The sequence below is a fragment of the Hesperophylax consimilis genome, chromosome 4 (genome assembly GCF_061612785.1).
Source record: "Hesperophylax consimilis isolate HC1 chromosome 4, BYU_Hcon_1.0, whole genome shotgun sequence".
NCBI lineage: Eukaryota > Metazoa > Arthropoda > Insecta > Trichoptera > Limnephilidae > Hesperophylax > Hesperophylax consimilis.
In genome coordinates, this window is record NC_142839.1 from 15,536,581 (window position 1) to 15,559,357 (window position 22,777).

The window sequence follows — 22,777 nt, forward strand, 5'->3', positions numbered from 1 at the left end:
GTAGACACAAATAAATAAAAACCACGCTAGGCATAAATAAACCACTCTCGTGCTAAATATAGTCGGTGACAGGATAAATCATCAAAATGATAATTCATCACATCTTTAAAAAGTTACATAAAGTCATGGAAACTGATGAAACAAAAACTTTATTAACTGGGTTAAGTAGGTTAGGTTAGGTAAGGTTAGATTTAAATTATTATTTTTTTCATCGTTTTAATGACTTTATATCACTTTTTAAAGGAATGTTCGATAGTCACTGTGTTGAGTTATCATGGAACCGTATAGACTGGTTATCAAAATGCTTTTTGTCTATTACTTGTTCTGTGAATTTCTATGTTTGTCTATTCTTCTATGGCCTTGTGTTTTTGCATCTTTATTTGTGTGTTTTTGTCAACAGCTGACTGTCATTGAAAGAAAAGTTGTGATTTTCTTTGTTATAAACATGCTTTCCGACGACATTGAAACATTTATTTAGATCAAAAGGTCGCTTGAAGAGTTAAAAATGGAAGCAATGTTCGATATATCATATTTAAGCCAGGATGCGACTGCTATAGAACCGAATGATATACCATTAACAAAGGAGCCAGTGTGGGTTTTGGGAAAGAGATACAGTGCAGTACAAGGTGGGTAAATACGTTGTTTACATAAACACTTCATGAGTCACATCTAAATATTATTTTCTCCATTGATTTTCCTTTGTTTTAGACATTGAAAAGATACGAAGAGACATAACTTCAATAATATGGTTCACATATAGAAAGGGTTTTATACCAATTGGAGATGATGGTTTGACAACTGACAAAGGCTGGGGCTGCATGTTGAGATGTGGTCAAATGGCTCTTGCCCAATCTCTTGTAAGGGTTCATATGCAGGAAGATTGGTATTGGAATGTTGAAACGCGGTAAATAGTCTTTTGATTTACGATTGCTGAAATTACCATTTTAACTGCAAACGTTTAAAGTGAATGAAACATAATTATGTATTATTATTATTACAGAGACCCGACATATTTAAAGATCATTCAGAGGTTTGAAGAGCGCCGTCAATCCCCATTCTCCATCCACCAGATAGCCTTGATGGGTGCGTGCGAAGGCAAGGAGGTCGGCCAATGGTTCGGCCCAAATACTGTGGCACAAGTCTTGAAGTGCGCTTTATTATTTTCTAATATTATTATTCTAATCTGTGTTATTCTTTCAAAATACATTAATTAAGTCTTCAAAGTTTTAAATTAGCTCCCATATCACAAAATCTTCTTATGACTAGATAAAACACAGAAATTTTATGGTTTTTAATGTACCATCTACTTTTTTGAAGATTAAGGCAAACACTCGACTCTTATCTATAATATACGAGATATGCCAATAATATAGTTTTCCCCGGTATATTATAATATATAAAATGAAAGAATAGGTAGGTGTCGGGCGATTAACTAAATATTTCTATCTCTTCAGGAAGTAGCTGACCTCTGTTATAATAAAAGACGGTTGTTATAACATTCTAAATGTGACCTTATTAATAATCTACTTTTGTTGTAGGAAACTAGTTGTCTATGATAACTGGAGTTCGTTGGCTATACATGTGGCACTTGATAATACTATTGTAAAGGATGACATAAGTAAGTAGGTGTGGTCAGATATGTATTCACTAAATTACCATGTTATTTTTTTTTTAAATTATGAGTGCAAATGCACTTGAATTGTACTCTGATGACCAGGGTGCAATCTTGTCTGATTTTCCACCTGTACCTTAGCCCGTTGTCGTACGGGTCGGTAAGCAATCACCCTAAACCGAATGCTGCAAGATCCTGCGCATGAAATTAAGTTCACTATAGAAAGTTAACGATCTGCATCGCAGTTCAGTGTGGAACTTTTCTGCCCAGGGTCTTGCAGCATTTGGTTTATAACGATTGCTTATCGACCCGTGAGATGACTGGCTTAATATGATTTTTACAGCACAAGCATTCCAGTCTGACTGGGGTATTCCCAGGCAGAGCTTGTATGCACGTTATCATGTAGCATTCGAAAGGAACCTACATAATAACTTGCTTCTTATAATATTGATGGGTGACAGTGATCATTCTTTTAAATTTACAATTTGGTAGGCGGGAATGGGTACCGCCGCCCTGGGAACCATTTATTGGATGACCAACACCTCTGCCACAGGTCACCCCAAGTGGTTCGCTACGTTTGGTGACTTAGCAGGGGTGCCCGGGTTCATGGGTTAAGGTTTGCCCGGGTCTTGGTGGCGGGTGCGACGGCCCACCTTCTGCGTGGCGGGCCGGTTGGGAGATGCTGGTTGAGGGAGACCCTTTACAACCGGTTACCGCTGTCCGGGCCGCTCGATAGTACAGGGGCCCGACCCTCAGGCTCACGACTAAGGGTGGGCTGCCCCATCAGCGAGTGAAAAAACCCCGCCACTGCTGTTGTGCCGGTTCGTGACCGGAGGGGACCCAGCAGCAGCGTTTGGGGCGCATTGGATGCCCTCTCCAGCCGGACTCTCCCAGCCTATCGCCTAGCACCGCAGTGGGTGGGCTGGAACCAAACGCTCATCACTCCTGGACAGCCTGAACCCCAGATTCCTACCCACCCCTCATACCTTTCCTTTCCAGACCTTTCCTTTCACCTCCTACCCTAACAAAAAAAAAAAAAAACTTTAAATTCATGAACATACAACACAACAATTTTAACATCATTACAGCGGCAAGTAGCAGGCGTCCCCGGTGCGGGCCAAAATTGTTGGTAAATTTTGCCAACATTCGCGGCCTGCACACAAATTTAAATTCCGTCCATCACCATCTTTTGTCCCAACGTCCCAACCTTCTTTTCCTATCCGAAACTCAGATAGCCGAGCCGCCAGACTCCTCCTATCTGGGCTGCCCGGGCTTTACCCTCGCAAGCAAATTCCGACTGAAAGGAGGAGTCTGCCTCTATAGTCGAGCTGACGTCAACTGTGTACGACTATTGAGTCTGGAAAACTCCAGATTCGACGTAATGTGGGTGCGCGTCAATCTTGCCAGTACGGCAAGATTCTACGCATGTCTATACCGCTCACCGAACCATAGCGAATCAGACACTTCCGAGCTCTTCAAACATTTGAGCGATACTATTGATGATCTCTTGCCCCGCTACCCTTCGGCCGAGTTTGTTGTTCTGGGGGACTTCAATGTTCATAACGAACCATGGTTGAAGTTCTCAGGCCCAACGGACTCGGCTGGCCGACAGGCGGAATACTTTGCCATTTGCTACGGATTAGAGCAATTAGTTCAGGAGCCTACAAGGGTTCCTGATGTCCAGACTCACCGCTCCAATCTGTTAGACCTATTCTTAACTACTGTGCCACACGGTTATAAGATTGACGTCACAGCGCCTCTGGGATCATCTGACCACTGCCTAGTGACGACATCAATCCCCGTTAGCCTCAGACCAACCAATGAGAGACTGAGGAGAAAAGTGTGGCACTATAGGTCAGCAGATTGGTTCGGTATGCGGGCCCATTTCAACGCTTTTCCGTGGTCAGCTGTTTGTTTTCGGACTTTGGACCCTTCAAGATGTGCCCAGGAGATTGGTGAAGTCATCAAATCGGCGATGGATGGCTTCATACAATCGACTACTAAAGAAACTGGTGTGGGCTCAAAGCCGTGGTTCAGTCAACAATGCTCCGAAGCAGTTCGACGAAAAAACGCGGCTTACCGAGCCTACAACACATCTCGAACGCCCGAAAGCAGATCAGCATACAACAAATCGGCAAAGGAATGCAAGAGAATCATTAATAGGTCAAAATTCGAACACGACCTGCAGATCAGCAAAAAGCTGGCTGCCTGCCCGCATGGCAGCAGAGCATTCTGGTCGCTTGCGGGCTCAATAGGTCGAAATTTTTGCAAACCCAGTTTGTCACCTCTTACCAGACCTGACGGCTCACTAGCAAACACCGCCACCGAAAAGGCTAACCTATTAGGGAAAATGTTTGCGGAAAACTCGACCCTCGACGACGGGGGTGCTGTTCCGCCGTCGGTTCCTCACTGCGGCTTCTATATGAAAAAGCTGAGGATCCGGCATCGGGATGTACTCCACGTCATACGTGGGCTCGATGTTAACAAAGCTAGTGGACCTGATGGAATACCTGCCCTGGTATTGCAGAGGTGTGCTGCGGAAATTGTTCCAGTTTTGACAAAGCTCTTCAAAATGTCCCTGAAGTGTGGCACTGTGCCCTCTGGTTGGAAAAAAGCGGTAATTCACCCTATTCCCAAGAAAGGTGACCGCTCCAACCCGGCCAACTACCGCCCCATAGCGATCACATCAGTTCTGTCCAAAGTGATGGAACGTGTGATCAACGACAAACTGCTCACATACCTCGAGAAGAACAAAATTATCAACGACCGTCAATACGGATTCCGGCGGAACCGCTCGTGCGGTGATCTTCTCGCGTATGTGACGCATGTTTGGGGGCGGTGCCTGGAACGTCACGGTGAGACCCAAACGGTCGCACTAGACATATCCAAGGCCTTAGACCGGGTCTGGCACCGAGGACTTGTCAACAAATTGCATTCTTACGGACTTCCCGCATCCCTGTGTACGTGGATTGCTGACTTTTTAAGGGATAGGTCGATTCAGGCGGTTGCTGACGGTTTCACCTCTTCCTCACACTCCATAAATGCTGGCGTCCCACAGGGATCGGTTCTGTCTCCGACTTTGTTTTTGTTGCACATCAATGACCTTTTGACATGTGCACCGATTCATTGTTACGCGGATGACAGTACAGTTCATGATAGCTTTTTGTTTGATAGGCCCGTAGTCAGGATACACGCCAAACGCGCGCCTAACATTTGTACACAGTTGACATTTGTCACATGAGAACGGGTCGCTTCTACGATTCGTTCTTAAGTTCAACAGCTCGGCTGTGGAACGAACTGCCGGCCTCTGTGTTTCCTCCTTCCTACAACATGGGACTCTTCAAGACCCATGTTCACTCTTTCCTCTCCACAAAAAGACCCTCCACACAGCATCCCCAAAGATGACATAGGCCCTGAGGGAAATTATTTTCTTCAGGGCCTCCTGTGTGGAGTAAATATTAAAAAAAAAAAAAAAAAATTCTTGCATAATTGACTGGACCTTTTCAATATATTAATAATGTAGTATCGATAAGTACCTAGGTAATATTTATATGCGTAAATATGTGGAATGAAAATAAAAATAACGTAATAATAACTGGCAATACCATAATAGTCTTACGAATCGAAAGAAATATACGTTTGTGATATGTCTATAGGAATATGATTAAAGACATTCTAGTATCTTCTCTCTTTTTCGTTTGCATACAAGATGGAAGATTTTTAAAAGCGGCTTTTAGGACGATCATCGATGACGTGCATACAATCTCTCCCTAGGACTAATATAAATAGATAAAAGTTACAAAAACATTCCTCATGTTTAATTCTAATCTTTCAATGGAAAAACCTTATCTGCAGCCTGATTTTATGTCATTATTATTTTTTTAGAGAAATTATGTTTGAATAAAAAAGAAAGTAAGAAAGGAAAGAACAAAGATCATAAAAAATCAAAACATTCAAATACACCCGTACCTGATTCGAGCAAAACAACTCATCACCCAGAAGAGTGGAAACCTTTACTTCTTATTATTCCCTTGAGATTGGGGCTCTGTGAAATAAACCCTATTTATATAAATGGCCTTAAGGTGAGGATTCATAGAATACGTTTTGTTTACAAGAGTACTTAAATTCTCTCTAACTAATCATGTGTATACTATGACCGATCCCATGCAGATAATATAATGTGTAAATATTTTTTTATTATAAAACATTTATATAGATGACAAATACTTGAGAATCATTTTAAACTTAACATCGACAAAACCTAGCCCTATTAGGCTAAGGACTCACGGAGCGATTTTTACCCGCGCCCGCCGCGGTTGCGGGCCCGCAGCCTCTGTAGAATGCAGATATGTATGTAAAAAATTAAAGCACATTTCACGACGCGTTTTACGCCCGCGGCGTGTGCGATTGTTTGCGGGGCCCGCTGCACCCGCGGTCATCTTGTACCGGCGGCGCGGCCGCGGTCCCGCGGCCGCGGCGGGTTGCCCCCGCGCGCTCTGCGATCGGTTGGCGGGCGAGTTAGTGGAACTCAGTCTTGCAACCGCCCGTCTTGCGATAATCAACCGCCAAGATTGCGGGCGATAACCGCGACCGCGGCGGCTGCGTCACCGCAAAAAAGAGCGGTCTCGTGAGTTTTGAAAATAAAACTCCATTCCGCCACCGCAGCGGACGCGGGTAAAAATCGCTCCGTGAGTCCTTAGCCTTATAGTAAAAAGCATTTTATTATTAATTTTGTTTTTTTTTTTCATAACAAGGTAGGCTATTTTGATATATCTAATTTTTTTTTCTTTTCAGATGTGTTTTTGCTTACCTCAATCTCTCGGCGTTATCGGTGGTAAACCGAATCAAGCGTTATACCTAATTGGCTGTGTTGAAGACGAAGTTCTTTATTTAGATCCACACACCACTCAGAAAGCCGGATATGTTGAAGTACGTTCTGGAGCCACAAAAAAGTGTTATTGTTTTCTTTGATGGTGACTTTTCTTTAACCAATTATATGCCTGCTCTACTATCTGCTTTGAAAGAAGAGTGCTACCTATTTAATCTAGTATTGAGTAGTTGTTGCTAGGATTATTATTTGTTGTGTTATTATTAATTTATGCCATTTTGAAAGACAGTCTATGTAGTTATTATTACAATAATATATATTTTTTAATTTCATAATTTTCAGAACAAAGAAACTGAAGACCAAAAAGATGTCGACTTTACTTACCATTGTAAATTTGCACAAAGATTTCCCATTATGGATATGGATCCCTCGGTTGCAGTTGTGAGTATATCTCTTATTAGACCGGTTAGTAGCCGAGTTGACAAATGCATCGTGGGTTCAATCCCTCTGCTAGTCCTAAATCTTCTATCATTGCACAAGCAAATTTTCCTCTTACAATTTTCGGGTTATTCTTAACCCAGGAATGTTGTCTCTCTCGAAAAAAACTAAAACCACCATTTATTTCTCTTCTGCAATTTTAACCTGTATCATATACATAATATAAAGAGTGCAATTTTTTTTAAATTTCAGTGCTTTCTTTGCAAAACACAAGCAGAATTTAACGACCTTTGTAAAGAATTTGAAAGCAGCATCATGAAAGAAAGCCAACCTCTATTTGAAATATGCAACGAGCGTCCCAAGCACTGGGGACCCAACAACGAAGACCTGGAACAACAGCTGGGAGCAACTGCCCTCAACGGTATCATTATTATTTTCTCTTCATATAATTATATCCAGTTGTATATGTAATGAGTAACTGTGACTCATGTTGGCAAGGGTCGAAATTATTATTTCGTCTTGTATAGTATGGCCTCAGTCCTTTGTAGACCCAGTTTCTCCTGTATGTATTTTTCCCGGCTGTATTCACCTCAAACAACTGAACTCTTACCTCTAAAATTTTGTTCGGTTGTTGCTCTGCAGGCATCCTAAGCACACGTCCAAAGTACCTCATTTGGGATGAAGAATTCTGGCAAATTGACTTATACCATTTCTCAGTAGCCTCAATATACTTTCTGGCCCCTTTTTTATATTGAGACTCTTACGGACGGATTCTAAGATTCTCGAATCATTAAACTGCTGATTCCTATTACATAAACGTCACTCTTTAGTCCCAGCCGCGTCAGGAAATATTGTTAAAATGTAACTTCTATATTAATAGAATGAATGCTGGCCTAACTTCTGGTCTCCATAATAGACAAGATTAAGTCATATTTGTTCAAGAGATGAAACTATTGTGTAATGTTTTCCTGCCAAAAAAATTATCAACCGAAACAAGGAACTGATTGGGTTTGCTGTTGAAATAACCCAATTGAATGCATTTTCTCAGTAAGAAAAAAAATTGTCATACGTTACACAAATATTTTTTTTGTACTTTGGTCGAACATTTGGAAGCCTGTCCCCTCGGTTGTGGTTGGTACCCCACTGCTTTACAAATACATATTGCAATTTTCTTTCTTCCAGATTTCGATGAGCTGGATCGGCAGTTTGACGACTCTGATGATGAATTTGAAATACTTTGATAGCAACGATTAAGAGAAATAATAATAATAAATATTATGTACCTATCTTTACAATTTTATACACAATTTAAGTCACTTAAGCATAGTTAAGGAATTTTATCATTGTTTTCGGCATATTTTAAAGCTTGTGTGAAGTTATCTTTCGTGAGCGCATATTATTATATGTAAATAGTTCAACTGGAGACTAAATACAAATTAATGAACATTTTACTAGCTGTTTTATTTCAAATGGAACGATTGCACAGTTTTACACAAAAAACATACCCGACACCAATGGCTGCCAGGTTATTATTTAGTGGCTTGACACTTTGGGGAAACAACAATTATTTCTTCCTTATCGTAACCCATTCCATTTAAATAAAACGCATTTTTGTAACTACAGTAATGTATTTATGTATAATAATTTATCTGGCAAGCTTAGAACTCTGTATGTAGTAAATATCATGGAAAAAATAATCAATTTTCAAGAGGTGGATACATAATTTTTCATATTATGTACTTTTTATTTAATTTTTACTCCATAATCTAATAATCATAATTATACCTACATATAATGTCGTTGGCACTGCTTCATCCATTGAGTTACGTTCAATGTTCTGTTGACGAAACGTTCTTCAAAATGTTTTGAACACAGAAGAGTTCTTACTTGACTTTCAACCCTCAGGTCGCAAAACTTTGAAGCACCTTTTTTTTTGCTTCTATGGGAACCACTTGGAAACCTGAAAAGTGCGCTTTATCACAAACGTGTTGTACATATACCTATGAATATGGAAGGTACTAAACAAAATAAATCGTAACGCAACGTGGGTAGGAACTTTCACCAACAGTTGTAATAGTGATTTTCTAATATTCCATTCTTCAAGTGTAACAAAGAAAAGAAAGTAATTTCCTTTGCTTAGCTTAACCTTTTTCACAATGGTCTTAAATGTTAATTGCCGGTATGTGATAAATCATTGAATGGTGCTTAATTAATATTTCTATGAATAATAATGTCAAGGTGTTATAATAAACTACCCATTAGAGATTGGCAATACCATCTACATTAAAAAAAAAAACAAAACTTTTAAAATTACTTTAACTTTAACTGTTTTTATTAAATTTGCAGAAACTCCAGTAAAATCACATTCATCCATCTATCTATAGGTACTATATTTTTTTTCTTTATTTTACCACCACTGTTTTGTATACATAATTTATAATGCCCACGCACATGCTTCGCCTTTGTGTGATTTTTTTTGTTACTGTCTTATATTTTGTATAATTATATATGTACCTGTATGTATCAAAAAATGTTGCCAATAAAAAAAAATGAAAATATGTTATCATCATTATGCATAAAAATTCTTTCTATCTTTATAAATAAAAATTTAGCTTGCTTATGTTTGCGCTTGCAAAACTCAAAAGTAGTTGACTGAAAAGTAGTAGTTGATATCGCTGAAAATTTCAAATTTTGTTCATAGCCAGGATTGTTTTTTTGGTTGGTTTTAATGGTAGAAGAAGTAAGGGATGCCTGAGGAATACTTCACGCAATATCTCTATACAGTAGTGATTGGTGGAAGAAGTGGCAGACGTCCGAAAAAGAGATTAGCAATAGTGAAGCATTGCAGGGTCCACTATTTTCTAATATATAAAGTTTATACACAGAGCTACAGTTTTATTCCGAGATCGATGAAATTTCGCACACTTAACCTTCGAACCAAGATAAAGGTCACTGTATTTTGAGATTTCAAAAAACTACCCCCATTCTTTTTTCCCACCCCTTAGCAGAGTTTTGATGCAAATCGCAAAGGTGAGGCCTTGTTTTTTACGGTGACCGGATAAATCATCAAAATGATAATTCATCACATACATATTTAAAAAGTTATGGAAAGTGATGAAAAAAAAACTTTATTTACTGGGTTAAGTAGGTTAGGTTAGGTTTAAAATTTATTTTTTTTCATCGTTTTTAATGACTTTATATCACTTTTTAAAAGTGTGTTGAATAGTCACCGTGTTGAGTTAGCATGGAACCGTTTTTTACGCAAATACAGTTTTTTTCCGCGGTTGAAGAAACTTTGCACACTTGACAATCAAAACAAGAGTCACTGTTTATCATTGGCTGAACACTTGTTTATTTTGTTATGTATTAAAATTTATATCGTTTTTAACCTTTCAAGCCTCGGAAGGACATTACTAGCCACAAACATCATATTCCATTCGAGGCTCTGAAGGACAGATCCGATCGGGGCGTCCATACATTATAAAAGTATCTTTATCTATTTTCTATAATGCTTAGATATGTGAATTGTTCATTGGTGGAAAGATAAATAATTGTTCTTCTCAGTTTGTCTTAAATATTCATACCCGATTACATGGATGAAATCCAAAAAAATTGTCAAAATTTGTGTCTACAAATTGGGAGGATTTGTTCATTGGCAGTTGAAAATTAAAAAATCATTTACATTTTTTTTTATTTTATAAACAATGTAAAAAGTGAAGTAACATTTTTCTTACTAATTACCTACACAAACCGGTCCTAAAACGAGAATTCCTCCTAGTTGGACAGCCAAAACATTTTACAAAAGTACAATATATATTTCCTGTATTAAATACATAAATAAATAAATAAAGGAATGTGTTTTCTAAATATCGAATTCTTTCAAAATTATGGACATTTCGGGTCAAAATGTCCTGATAACTTTTTTGCTAAGGTGAAGCGGAAGCAACGATTCTCATTCAATCTGTTTGCATGCCCCACTCGAAAATAGCCAATATTATTATAATTATTTTGGTATTGAAAAATAATACTAAAAATGAGTTTGGCGCAAGTAACTAATTCATTGTTATATCACTTATAAAATTACATTAGCAAAAGTATTTATTTTTCATCCCATTTATTTAGGTGTTGGTGACACTGCTAGCGGAAACACGCACCCTGCAATATACATAGGTACTCCTGGCTTATTGGTAGATTAGAATGAGACACGCTCATGTGTAAGCAGTCCCGATATACTTTTGTCAAGCACGCTTTCAGCACTTTCTGATTATGTAAGTTAAAGTAGTTATGTCTGTAGTAAAAATGTCAAAAGATTGCATGAAATGAATTGTGATTCTGGTAAAATATTTGTTTGGCTTTTTTATAAATGTTCAAATAATGCTCAGCGCAAGGCATTATTATTTATAATGAATAAAATTCATAGATCGAGCAAGGTTTCATAACAGTTTTGTGTTATTCTAAAACAATGACTCGGGGTGACCTATGGCAGAGGTGTTGGTTATTCAATAAATGCAGGAGTCTCACACTTGGAGATGACCCATAACTTGCTGCTTTACGCAGAGTTTTGGTTTTTGCCATTACATGTTATATGGCCTATAATGTTGCTGTATTGACCGGTCGGTGGCCGAGTTGACATCGTGCTTGGGTCCCACTCAGGCGTAGTGTGTTCAATTCCTCAGCTGGCTAAGTCCTCCATCACAACACAAGCAACATTTTCAGCTTTCTGTGGTGGTAGTAGGAGATTTTCAAATATTGTCAGGTTATTCGTAACCCGGGAATGTTTGTCTTTCTTTAAAAAAAAAAAAAAAATTCTATCAATAAAATTTAAATAATTTCAAACATACAAGAAGTACATTTCGTACAGTCAGGTAAATAGAGGTTTGGGTACAAAGAATAGGTAATTATTTACTCTGTCAGACGAAGCTATTATTCAAAATTCATTGTTTCCCGTGAATGGTTTTATTTTTTTGTTAATAAAGTACATAATTAATTGTATATATATCCTCCAAACATAATATCATGTTGAGTTGTTAATGTTAAAAAACATTGCTTGATTTACGTCAACATTATTTAGGGTTACTGGTTACTGGGAATCCTAAAAAATGCTATTGTTTTATGTGCGTAAAGTAATATTTCTTGTACTAGGTACCTTTACCAAATTAGACGATTAAATATTATTTTATACTTTATGTTGCAAAATATAATACAAACATGTTTATTAGCAATCCAAGTAATATTGTCATTTGTAAAAATAAGTTTTGCCTCTGTTCGAAATTTCCCTAGATTTGTGCTGGTTCCCTAAAATATTTTTTCTCTAACCACGATTTTTTATTAATTTATTGACCGACCGGTTTCGTTTAGCTCAAACATCATCAGGGTGCAAATTAATACTAAACAAGAAGCATAAAATGTGTGCTTGTATTTAAAAAGACAGATGTAGAGGGAGACAACGAGATAAAGATATAACAAAACAGTGAGTAGAATAAATTTATATTAATACAAAAGAAATGGAGAAAAAACCAACAGACCTAGTATGTATACTAATGGGTTAAAATAATCTATTGGAAGAGACAAAGCATCAACTGACTCGGGGAACTGGGAAATTTTTAGGGTTTATTGGAAACAGATCTACAATTAGGCTACTGGACACGTCTAATTGATTACTAACCCTTAGAATACGACCAACTATAATAGCAGTTCAGTGAAATCATTACCTTCAGGCGCACTGCAATGTGCAGTAGACATGGGCAGATTCATTCACAATAATGAATCAATTCAGTCTTATTCACCTGGTCAAGTGAACTAATTCATTAAATTCATTCATTTAATTCCTTGATTCGACATTTCATTTTGGTTTTGTACCTAGATTGCTCACATTTAGGAAACTTAAAGAAAGCAATAATGAACCATTTTTTCACATTCACATAAATGTGTTCGTTTTGAAAAAAACAATTTAAATAAATACACAAAAAATATCAAATATTGGATTTATTTTGTACATTGCAGAAGTACATTTATAACTTTACTTAGAAAACCTGTATTTGTAAGCTTTACACTTTATAGCACAGAGTTCTTAAAGCGAGGAAAGCTTTGGAGTAACTTTAGTAAAAAAAGATATGTCGTTCCACAAAATAAACATTTTACAAACTTTTTAATAAATATGTTATTTTACAAACAAAAATAAAAAGTAATTTTTACAAGTCACTAATAAAATCGTTGAAATGGGTGCCGCAAAGGACACGGAAGGCGCAGGGCGCTGGAACTGGACAGGAATAGTCGGATGTTTATTTTTTAACTGCCATTTCTAAATTGTGGAGCAATGCATCCCTCCATTGAGAAAACTCCACTCCACTCCACTTCAGAAAAGTAACACCATAGTCCGATCCTTTTTCTGGAAGACATCTTGGCTACTCAATATGTTGCTTTTTCCTATAAAAAAACGAAGGTAAAACATCATTAAACGATACCAAAAATAAAAAGTCCCACGAGATTTTTCTTTTTTTGCATAGAAAATTTTTGCTGGCAAACTGAATCCCAGAATAAAAATTATTATTATCTTTCTTCGTAAAACTATCTATATATTTACTACAAAAGGTAGGTACGTTAAGATAACCTTTACATAAAAATATATTATTTTAGGGGCAATGATATACGTTCTTAAAGCAATTATAAGAACTATATTATTATTATCCCACTTTTGTATATCCGACCCGTTCACCTGGAATAAGCTTCAACCACATATATATTATATTTATTTATTTTAATGTTTGCAGGTACTTACCTCAATGGTAATTTTAAATCCATGCGCCAAATAAAACTGATTGAAAGTCTGAAATTGAGTGGCATACAATTCAGTACAAAAATACAGAAATCAAAACAAATTACTTGTTATCATCACCCACAATTCGACAGTCAACTGATCTCGTTTTACTTCTACAAGTAGGCAGGTACATAAAAAAACATACTTATAAGAACAATAACGTAAACATCGTTTTGTTTCTAAGCGTATTGCATTATTTTCGCATGTGGAAAGGAGAAGAATACAGGAGATACTTTCGCTTTTTTATTAGAATTCAGATTCCGAAGTAGAAAGTTTTCACCTGACTAGGTACTAAATCGAAGGTTTAGCCACGCGGGAACTAACGACGAACCGATTGACGGCTGACATAGTGCAATGAATTAGGAACTTCTGACTAGTAAGTGTGTTGTGTCTATCTGCGATTTTAATGACTTGCGTTCTTGCAGACGGTGCGGACGGACCTGTAACTAGTAAGGAAAGGGACTCTATAACGAATAGGGAATTGGGAACTTGAGTCTCGAGTGTCACTGTCTCTGTCCTGTTTCACTTATTCCCTGAGACTGAGTTGAGCGCTTGTCCGGACAGACTCGGTACATGGGACATAGGATTTGTGTCACGACGCGTGACGTCACAACTGAAAACGGAATAAATTCATTAATTCCTTGACTGGGGACTCGATGAAAAGAGTCTTTTGGATTACGGCGCGGGACGCGGGATACTAGATACGCGATTTAGTGCGACAGGGCACAGTACATATAAACTCCGCCATAGTACCGTAATAATATTTAATTAGATTTCTATGAAACACTATAATATTTAAATCATTTAAAGTGCACATCATTATTAATTATTACCTTATTATCATTAAATAATTTGATTGTAAAATGTTAAGAAAAAAATGCCAACGATAAGGAATTAAGATTCAATTCCTTTTGAAAATGAGAATAAGATCGATTGTGTTACAAGATTGAATTAATTCTCAATTTTGCCCACCTCTAATGTGCAGTGCATAGAGCTAGGTTTATGGTTAGGTCCATGAAAATTCCCAAGTAAAACGATGACATTGTAGATGCCTGTAAATTATTTCAAATATAATTTTCAATATTATATTTGGCTTTGAGATATTTACAAATATTAGCTGCTTTTGGTTTTTACGGCTTTTTTAATTACATGATATCTAAATTATTTAATCTGATACCATGCCCATTTTTATGTAGGATATTAGCGCCGGTGCTATGACAGAAAGTATGATCCTTATCAATCAGGTGATTAGCGAATTCTGAAAAGCCGTTATTATTTAGGCAGCGAAGGTGTTCTTTTATCCTAATATTAACAAAACGTGTTGTCTTACCGGTATAAAAAGATGAAAAATTATTACAATTTAATTTGTAAATACCGGAATGACTCAGTTTTTCATCTTTGTCTTTTAAATTAATTAGAAATTTACCTATATTATTATTTGTATAAAAAGACGGTCTGACTTCAGATGGAAGATTTTTTACACTTAAGTGGAAAAATTATTGATGAATAAAATCCTCCGCCATTGGTAATTAAGATTATTATCATTGATTTTATTAGGTGGTATCTAATCTTTCTGTAGATTGCTAGTTAATGACACGGTTGTGTGGAAACTGGTAACAAAGTAAACTAAATTTAAGTAACAAATGTACATTGGAAAATTAAACTCAATAAAACAAAAATGTCTAGAAATTTTTAAATAGTTAATGCCCAAGAAATACAAAAAAAAGTAATTTATTTGTTATCCTCTATTCAATGCCTGACACAAATAACATCACAAAAATCGTGTGCCCTGTGCCTCACATTTTCTGAGGCCTTTTGCCCTGCTTATTGCTTTAATATAAGAAACCATATTATGTACTACCTTTACTCTCTGACTTCTCCAAGATTCGATTTAAAAAACATGTACATAGGGAGCTGAAAACTCAGTGCTGATTGTAATGCTAGGAAGGATCTTCCAAGTAGATTACAATAACTAAAATTTAACGTGCTTTTTAGTTATTGCTTTTATTTCTAGCCTTGTTCCTTTCACAAAAAGATGCTATATAAATCATCCAAGTATATATTATTATTGTTTCTACTATCTCAGTACAAGATCCCTGATGGTGGGCAGTTAAACACTTTCTTCGGTTTATTCTTCACATCAGTTTTATTTTTAAATAGTATAAACACAAATATTACAGACTATCAGCCGCAGCTGAAGTTTACTGGTAGGTACTAGATTACCCCTTCTGGTCAAATAATTTTTAATCTTAGAAGGACATTAAATTATGATATACCAGGCTGTTATATGTTCATTTGGGATTTTACATTGCAGATGTGGGAAACAAATATTCTGTCGTGAAAATGATGGGAAAATTAATCCTGTCTAAATTATTTGCAATTGGTATTGTCGCATTCATTCTGGAATGAACAGTTATTATTTACTCGCTGTACTCCGCCACGCTTTGGTGTGGCTCAGTCTGTGCAGATGGAGATATAATAGCGTGTGTTGCTTTTACGTCCAACAGATGGCGCTGTTTTACAAAAAAAGCATGTTTTTACCTGTCACGAATAATCCTGTTATGTTTTTGATTATAAAATATATTAATTAAAATGTAAAATATTTGTTTATTTTCTTTTTTGTGTTTACTCACTTCGTTGTCCAACAAGTTATTTGGTAACATTCTGGAACCGAGAATTCATCATAATTAATTTCTTCTGAACCATGCTGTAGACGTGGCCTGTTGCGGCCAGGGCAAGCAGCTTGTAGCGGAATAAATACAATGTATCTATTTATATAGATAAAAAATGTGGATCAGCTATAAATACCAGTTCTGATGGTGTTGAATTCATAATTGCTCTCTATATTTTGACTTTTCCTCGATAATAATAATTCTCTTGGGGATGGATGATGATGGTTCTATACTAAACAAAAATGATCATTTTTAACACTTTATTGAAAAATTGTGGGCGACTTTTACAAATGAAATAACAAATAATAAATAAATTGTCATAATATTTGGCACACAGCGAAGCTATAAATAATAAATACAAACTTCTAATATAAAATACGAAAATCACAACCAAAAATAAAACAAAATAAAACACAATATAAAAAAAACAAACATAACTACAACATGATAGTTTTTAACAACACAATGAATGCAATACACAAATCACTGGAAACGTGAAAACTTGGTGCGAATTATAAGAAACACTGGCATATCTGACACCACCGCACCTGAGGTGATTTTTCACGAAAACGGTGCTATATAAATTAGCCAAATATTATTTTAATTATGTATATGAAAACAAATTCACTTAGTGACTAGAATCGGTGAATTTAGATTTTCCAAATCATTTAAATGTGTAAAACGGTGCAGGAATTGTATTTATGTACTACTGAGAACATTTAAATTTGGCAAAATATAATTAAATCGGATTGTTAGTGTTATACTAGTCCAAGCGAGAGATTGTATGTGACGTCATCGTTCTAGTATCTTCTGTCTTTTACGTTTTCAAACAAGACACGTGAGAAGTAAGAGGATGAACTTTGATAACGCCCACACGAGCTTTCGCTGCGACTAGTTCAGCATTGTAGGAAATCAATCATTACAAACATAGAATAAAGAAGAAAACTAGAAATACCTTCAATACAAATTTTAATGGAAACAAATGTGCCACTGACTTTACAGTATCTTTTGGTTCAGACCTTTTAGCGTGCTGTCTCTCTTACACTTGCCTGAAAGTGTATATCGCCATCCCATTTAAAGTCACTTCTCGTGTTATTCTTTATTCTATGTTTAAAAATAATTTCAGATTCGTATTTTGTTTACAGCCTGACCTATTTTTTCACAATATAATATACATATATAAAAAGGATCTATTTTGATTATATATATACCTGAGTATAATGGAAAAGTTAATTTAATAAAAATGAATTAAAATACAGCACGGCCAAATCTTGTGCGACAGCCATCTTCATTTGTGGACGTATATGATACAATAATAAATTAGGGAGATTCAAAAATTTTATACAATGAAACACACTGACCTTACCAAATTTTTATTCTATAAGTAATTATTACCATGTACGGGTAGAAATATGAATGCAGGAACATGTTTGCAAGTTACAACATTGCCATGGTGATGAATTTAGTGGAAAATATGAAAAACCCAAATGACTTTTCTAAAAATGCATATAGCCAGCATTAAATTATATGTCTTACATAATAATTAATTTTTCCGACTTTATGTCCGGGTTAAATCTTCCCCATATGAAAAACTAAACCCTTCCACACACTTTTCCACAAATGATCATCTAGTCAATCCACATTATGCAAGTGCATTATATAAGCAAAATAAATACAAAACAATACAAGAACAACACGTCAACTCACCAGAGATCAAATGGGAAAATAATTCACCGACTCCAGATATTTTCATATCAGAGGGTTCGGGTCGGTAGAACTCCTAACAGTTAATCATTATAATTCAGCATTAAACATTTGCATTACAATTTTAACACTCAGAGCATTTTTTCATTTTGTTTCGCCAGTCAATAATATTATTTATTTCAAAAGATCATTCTTGTGTATAAACCTCGCTCAAATGAAGCATCCATAAATAACACCAAATAATTGTTTTGAGATGATGTTAATAATATTAAATAAAATGAAATACAGCAGATAAAACATCACTGAGTACAGACCTCGCTCTAACGGGAGGTACTTACGTCTGTTTGTGTTTGAAATATTACCTGATCTGAGCATCTGTGTCATAAGAATTTTTTTATGAACTCATTTATATTATGTGCAATCTTAAAAATATTTTTTTTTAGCTTGATTACAGAAATCACATTTTTTTAAAGATTTGAATCTATATAATTAAAATTCAGTTTTATGTGCACTACTCGAGGAATTAAGATCAGAGGGGCCTATGTACAAAAACATAGTTTTGAGATAAACGCAAATAAGGATTGGCATGCTCTTATGCCCAACTGATATTCCCAGTATGCCCAACCGTATCTCTTAAACAGCTGTATGTACAGGATAATTATGTAATTCCGAAACAAAGCTTAATTCAAAACATCCGATTTTGTAGTTAGGCCCCTGTGATCCTTAGCCCCCGTACTATAATTCAAATTATATTTAAAATAATATATTTCTTCGACTAACATTTAAATCATCTAAAACATGAAACTAAACACTGTGCGATAAATGTAACACTGGATGTAAATCTCAATTTTTAGGTTAACAGCTTTAATGAAATCGGTATATTAAATATTTATATTTATTCCAGCGAAATTAGTTTTGCAATTAAAATGAATAAATTAACAAATGCCAAATCATCCAAAGACGTAGGAGATTTGAAAGAGCTGAAAAGGAAAAACGGCTTCGATCGCTTTGAATCCTTACTCAAGATAAACAAATAATTTTAATGAATGAATGAATTATATGGGAAGTTTTACAAATAAATGCCGGCTCTGTAACCTGCTTGTATGCAATAAGCGAGGACTCAAACCTAGAAATTACTTTAGTCCTGCATCTGAGACTCTGCCATTGTCTTGACTTCAGTCTTTTCCCGTATAGTTGGACGATCAAACTGAATTGTCAGGTGACCAAAATTTCAGCCTAAACCGACATTGAAACAAACATATTGTAGAGTTTTCATTCACGGAAAACAAGCACCAAGAATTATTTACAACATTAACCGAAGCAAAGGATGGCATTTCTTAATTTAAAGAAAAATTATTTGTACCCTGAAATATTTTGCGTATAAAAATATTGACTGTGGTATATATACAAAATTATTGATATGCAAAATTTGTCCCTAGACACATTACAGTGCATTTTCTGCGTATTCTCTATCTTTAAGGTTAATAACGATGATAGATATGTTGTCAAGAGAGCCCCTATAATAGGACTGCAAAGTGAGGCTTTTAGCACCGTAATGCGGTTCGTTGAGTCTCTCTTTAATGAAATTGACCGCTTCCTCGTTGCTGAAAGTGTCCCAGAGACCGTCGGATGCTAAAATAATAAATAAAGGCTTGTGGTCAGAAACGTCAAAGGTTAAGATATCGGGGTCGGCAATAACAAACTTCTTATCCTTCAGCGGGTAGTCTCCCATTGCTCGCGAGGTGGCGAGGATTCCCGCCACTCGCCACACTCCGTTGAAAGCTATGAAACCCCCGGCTTCCTTGATCCTCTTCTGTTCTCTCATCTATGAACATTCCAAAATCCACTATTACAAAATAAGTTTATTTTATTACATAAATGGTTAACACAATGATTCAAATATTAATAATATGAATTCATTCAACTCGGTTTTTAATATTAAAAAAAAAAAAAAAACAGAAACATTATATAGGGCAAAGGTAGGTAATATGGTGATACATTGTTTCAAAGCTCTTCCTCTATTATCCAGTGAGCTTTTGGTGTTTGTATGTAGGTTTGTTCGTTTCATTGTTTCTTTCTCTATTTAGTACACATCCTGGCACCACTGCAAATGCATCGATTTCTGTGACCTGCCCCGAAATGTTTGGTTATGATTTTGCTTGGAATTTTTAAACTACTAAAATTTTCTCATTTCTGTTCCTTGTTATCGAATCATGGGGTCAAATATGGATATTTTAATCTATTTTCATTTTATTGTAAACCAGAAGCTTATGATCATGATATTGCTCCTTAGAGAAATGAAGGAGTAGCAAAGAAGAAACGTCAAATGTGGGGATGGAAACGCCGCAACTACGATGTTGCAACTGATCTAGACCTGAAGATTGCCTGAAAAAATAGCAGCTTGCTGTTTTGTAACATCAAATAAGGAGAATATTGAAGACTTCTAAAAATTAGAAATACTTCCTAAAAAAACTCTATGTTTTTGAGCAGCCTGGTGCAATTTACAACTGTGACGAGACCGGCCCAACATTTGTAGTTCTTCGTTACATAGCAGGATCTTCGACACTGATATATTAACAGCTTCTAAAGGTTCTCCTTTGTTAAAAAAAGGTGTGACGCATACAATAATGGGATCCTGTAACGCAGCTGGTAAAGCAGTTCCACTCTCATCACTGTTTTACCTATAAGGCTGCCTATAAACAGGTCAAAATTTACACGAGCCGAAACCAAGCAAGAAGCAACCGTTTGTTGTGGTTGCTTCGTTCCTTTCCGGTAATTCGTGGTTCGGCTCGTGCAAATTTTGTCTTGTCGATTTTTGTATTTACATTTGTTAAAAATTTGTAATTAAAAATGTGTGAAAATTAAAATTGTTTACCCTACACCAAATCAATATTAAAAATGGAGGAAAGCACTAAAAACAGCCCAACCTATATATCTTTAGATAATTAAAATCCAATTGGATTTAGTGATGCTAACATTGTTATTTTTTAACAGTTTGTATTGCTTATTACATAATATTTATGAAGGTAACAAACTTGTGGTACACGCTCACATGTTGCAATATACATATGATAATCATGATATATTAGTATGAAGTCTAAGTAGTAAATTCAGAGTTCTTTAGTTAAAATTGTTAGACCTTTATTAAAATCTACTGAATTTCGTAATGCTAGCATTCTGTTAGTGATTTATTTATGAGTTTTTATTTGTTTATCAGACATGTTTTGTCTACAATATATTAAATCAACAACATACATTATTTTGATCACTTGTACATATTTGAAACAAATAAAATAAATTGAGCCATAATTACCTGCTGAGGTTTATGGTCGAAAGAGAGAGGAATGACGTTTCCTTTGGCATCACACATCACTCCCCGAGAGTCCCCGACGTTAGCCACAGTCAGCAGGTTGCCTTCTAGAATTGCAATCAAAGCAGTGGTGCCGGCAACATCCATTGTTTTCTTGGCTTCTTCAACTAACAGTCTATCAGCTGCCAAAACTTCATCAGTTAACAATTGACCGTAGTTAATTTTATCACCCTGAATATAACTGGAAATAGGAATGCTGGCTACCTTGGAAGGAACCGGTGATGGGCGTACCTCCCTGGTCACAGTGCGAGACATATTTAACTTATTCAAAAGCTCTACATCTGTTATATCTTTCTTAGTGCAGTCGTCTGTGGTACTAGTCATTTTTTTAAAGCTTTTCTTTCTTTCAACCACATCCGAATTTACTTTTTTATCATTTTTATTTAACTCAGCTTCAAAATCTGGATTTTCATTAGCTTTACCAGCCATAACATTTTTGATGGCGATTATTTTTTTATACAACATGTCTATTAGCTTATCATTTGCATAGTCAGCTGCAAATTGGCCTCCGTGGCCATCAAATATGGCATACAAGGAAACACCAGTTTTATTGATATTTTCATTCACAATGAACCTGTCTTCCATACCGGGCCGTCTTCCTTTCAGGGCATAGGCGGCACTGGTGCTTTCCTTTATTTCCCAACTTTGTTTGTCAGAATCCGCTGGTTCCAACAATTTCAATCTTCGTGCACCGGCAGTTGAACGTCCCACAGCATATCCTAAGCGACTTAAGAGAGTTCGACTCCATACATCGACGGCTTGGATGTACATAAGAAAAATAAACAAAGCCAAGCTGAAAATTATTACTTCCGACCGTAATAAGTACACACGTATTATTTTCCATAAATAGCTTAGAGGGTGGTTCATCGATATGCCGAATGAAAATCTTGATAACAGCTTCATGTGGGAAAGGTAGGTTTGATAGAACAATCTGTCTTCTAATTCGTCTTCCATATCACTTTCCGTGATAAAAACACAGTTAATATTATCGGTAAATTTTTGGTAAGAACTGAGAACTATCCATACGCATAAATCAGTCCATACGTCCGTACGGCACCTTACGTCAAAAGTGGACAAAACCAAAACAATAGAAACATAGACAAACAGTCTAGCGGGTCGGTCTCTGAGTCAATTTTAAATAGTGGGTTAAAAACAACAGACAATATTTAAAAAAAAATGTTTTTTCGAAATTCAAAGAATTTCATGGAACAGTATCGACATTACTGATTGAATTAATTTGTAAAATAGATATTCAAATAGTAGAGTATTTTTTATGTGACACCTCACAAGAGCGTTCTTCTCTGCACTGCGTAAAGACAAGAGAACTATATCGCTA

General features: G+C 35.9%; 2 protein-coding genes across 2 annotated transcripts; one reads left to right on the top strand and one right to left on the bottom strand.

Annotated features, from left to right (window-relative positions):
• Positions 1–365: 365 nt before the first annotated feature.
• Atg4a (Autophagy-related 4a) lies at positions 366–8,327 on the top strand. The gene is made up of 9 exons (XM_089631257.1): positions 366–626; positions 709–904; positions 1,001–1,147; positions 1,539–1,618; positions 5,498–5,694; positions 6,407–6,541; positions 6,783–6,881; positions 7,131–7,299; positions 8,061–8,327. Exons 1-9 carry the CDS (start codon positions 506–508, stop codon positions 8,117–8,119), a joined length of 1,203 nt encoding a protein of 400 aa, XP_089487383.1. The 5' UTR covers positions 366–505; the 3' UTR covers positions 8,120–8,327.
• Positions 8,328–16,417: 8,090 nt separating this feature from the next.
• Positions 16,418–22,492, bottom strand: LOC149424280 (protein phosphatase 1L). The gene is made up of 2 exons (XM_089631258.1): positions 21,385–22,492; positions 16,418–19,896 (listed from the first exon to the last, which is right to left on the bottom strand). The coding sequence occupies exons 1-2, from the start codon at positions 22,393–22,395 to the stop codon at positions 19,516–19,518; spliced, it is 1,392 nt and encodes a 463-aa protein (XP_089487384.1). The 5' UTR covers positions 22,396–22,492; the 3' UTR covers positions 16,418–19,515.
• Between the last annotated feature and the right edge of the window lie 285 nt (positions 22,493–22,777).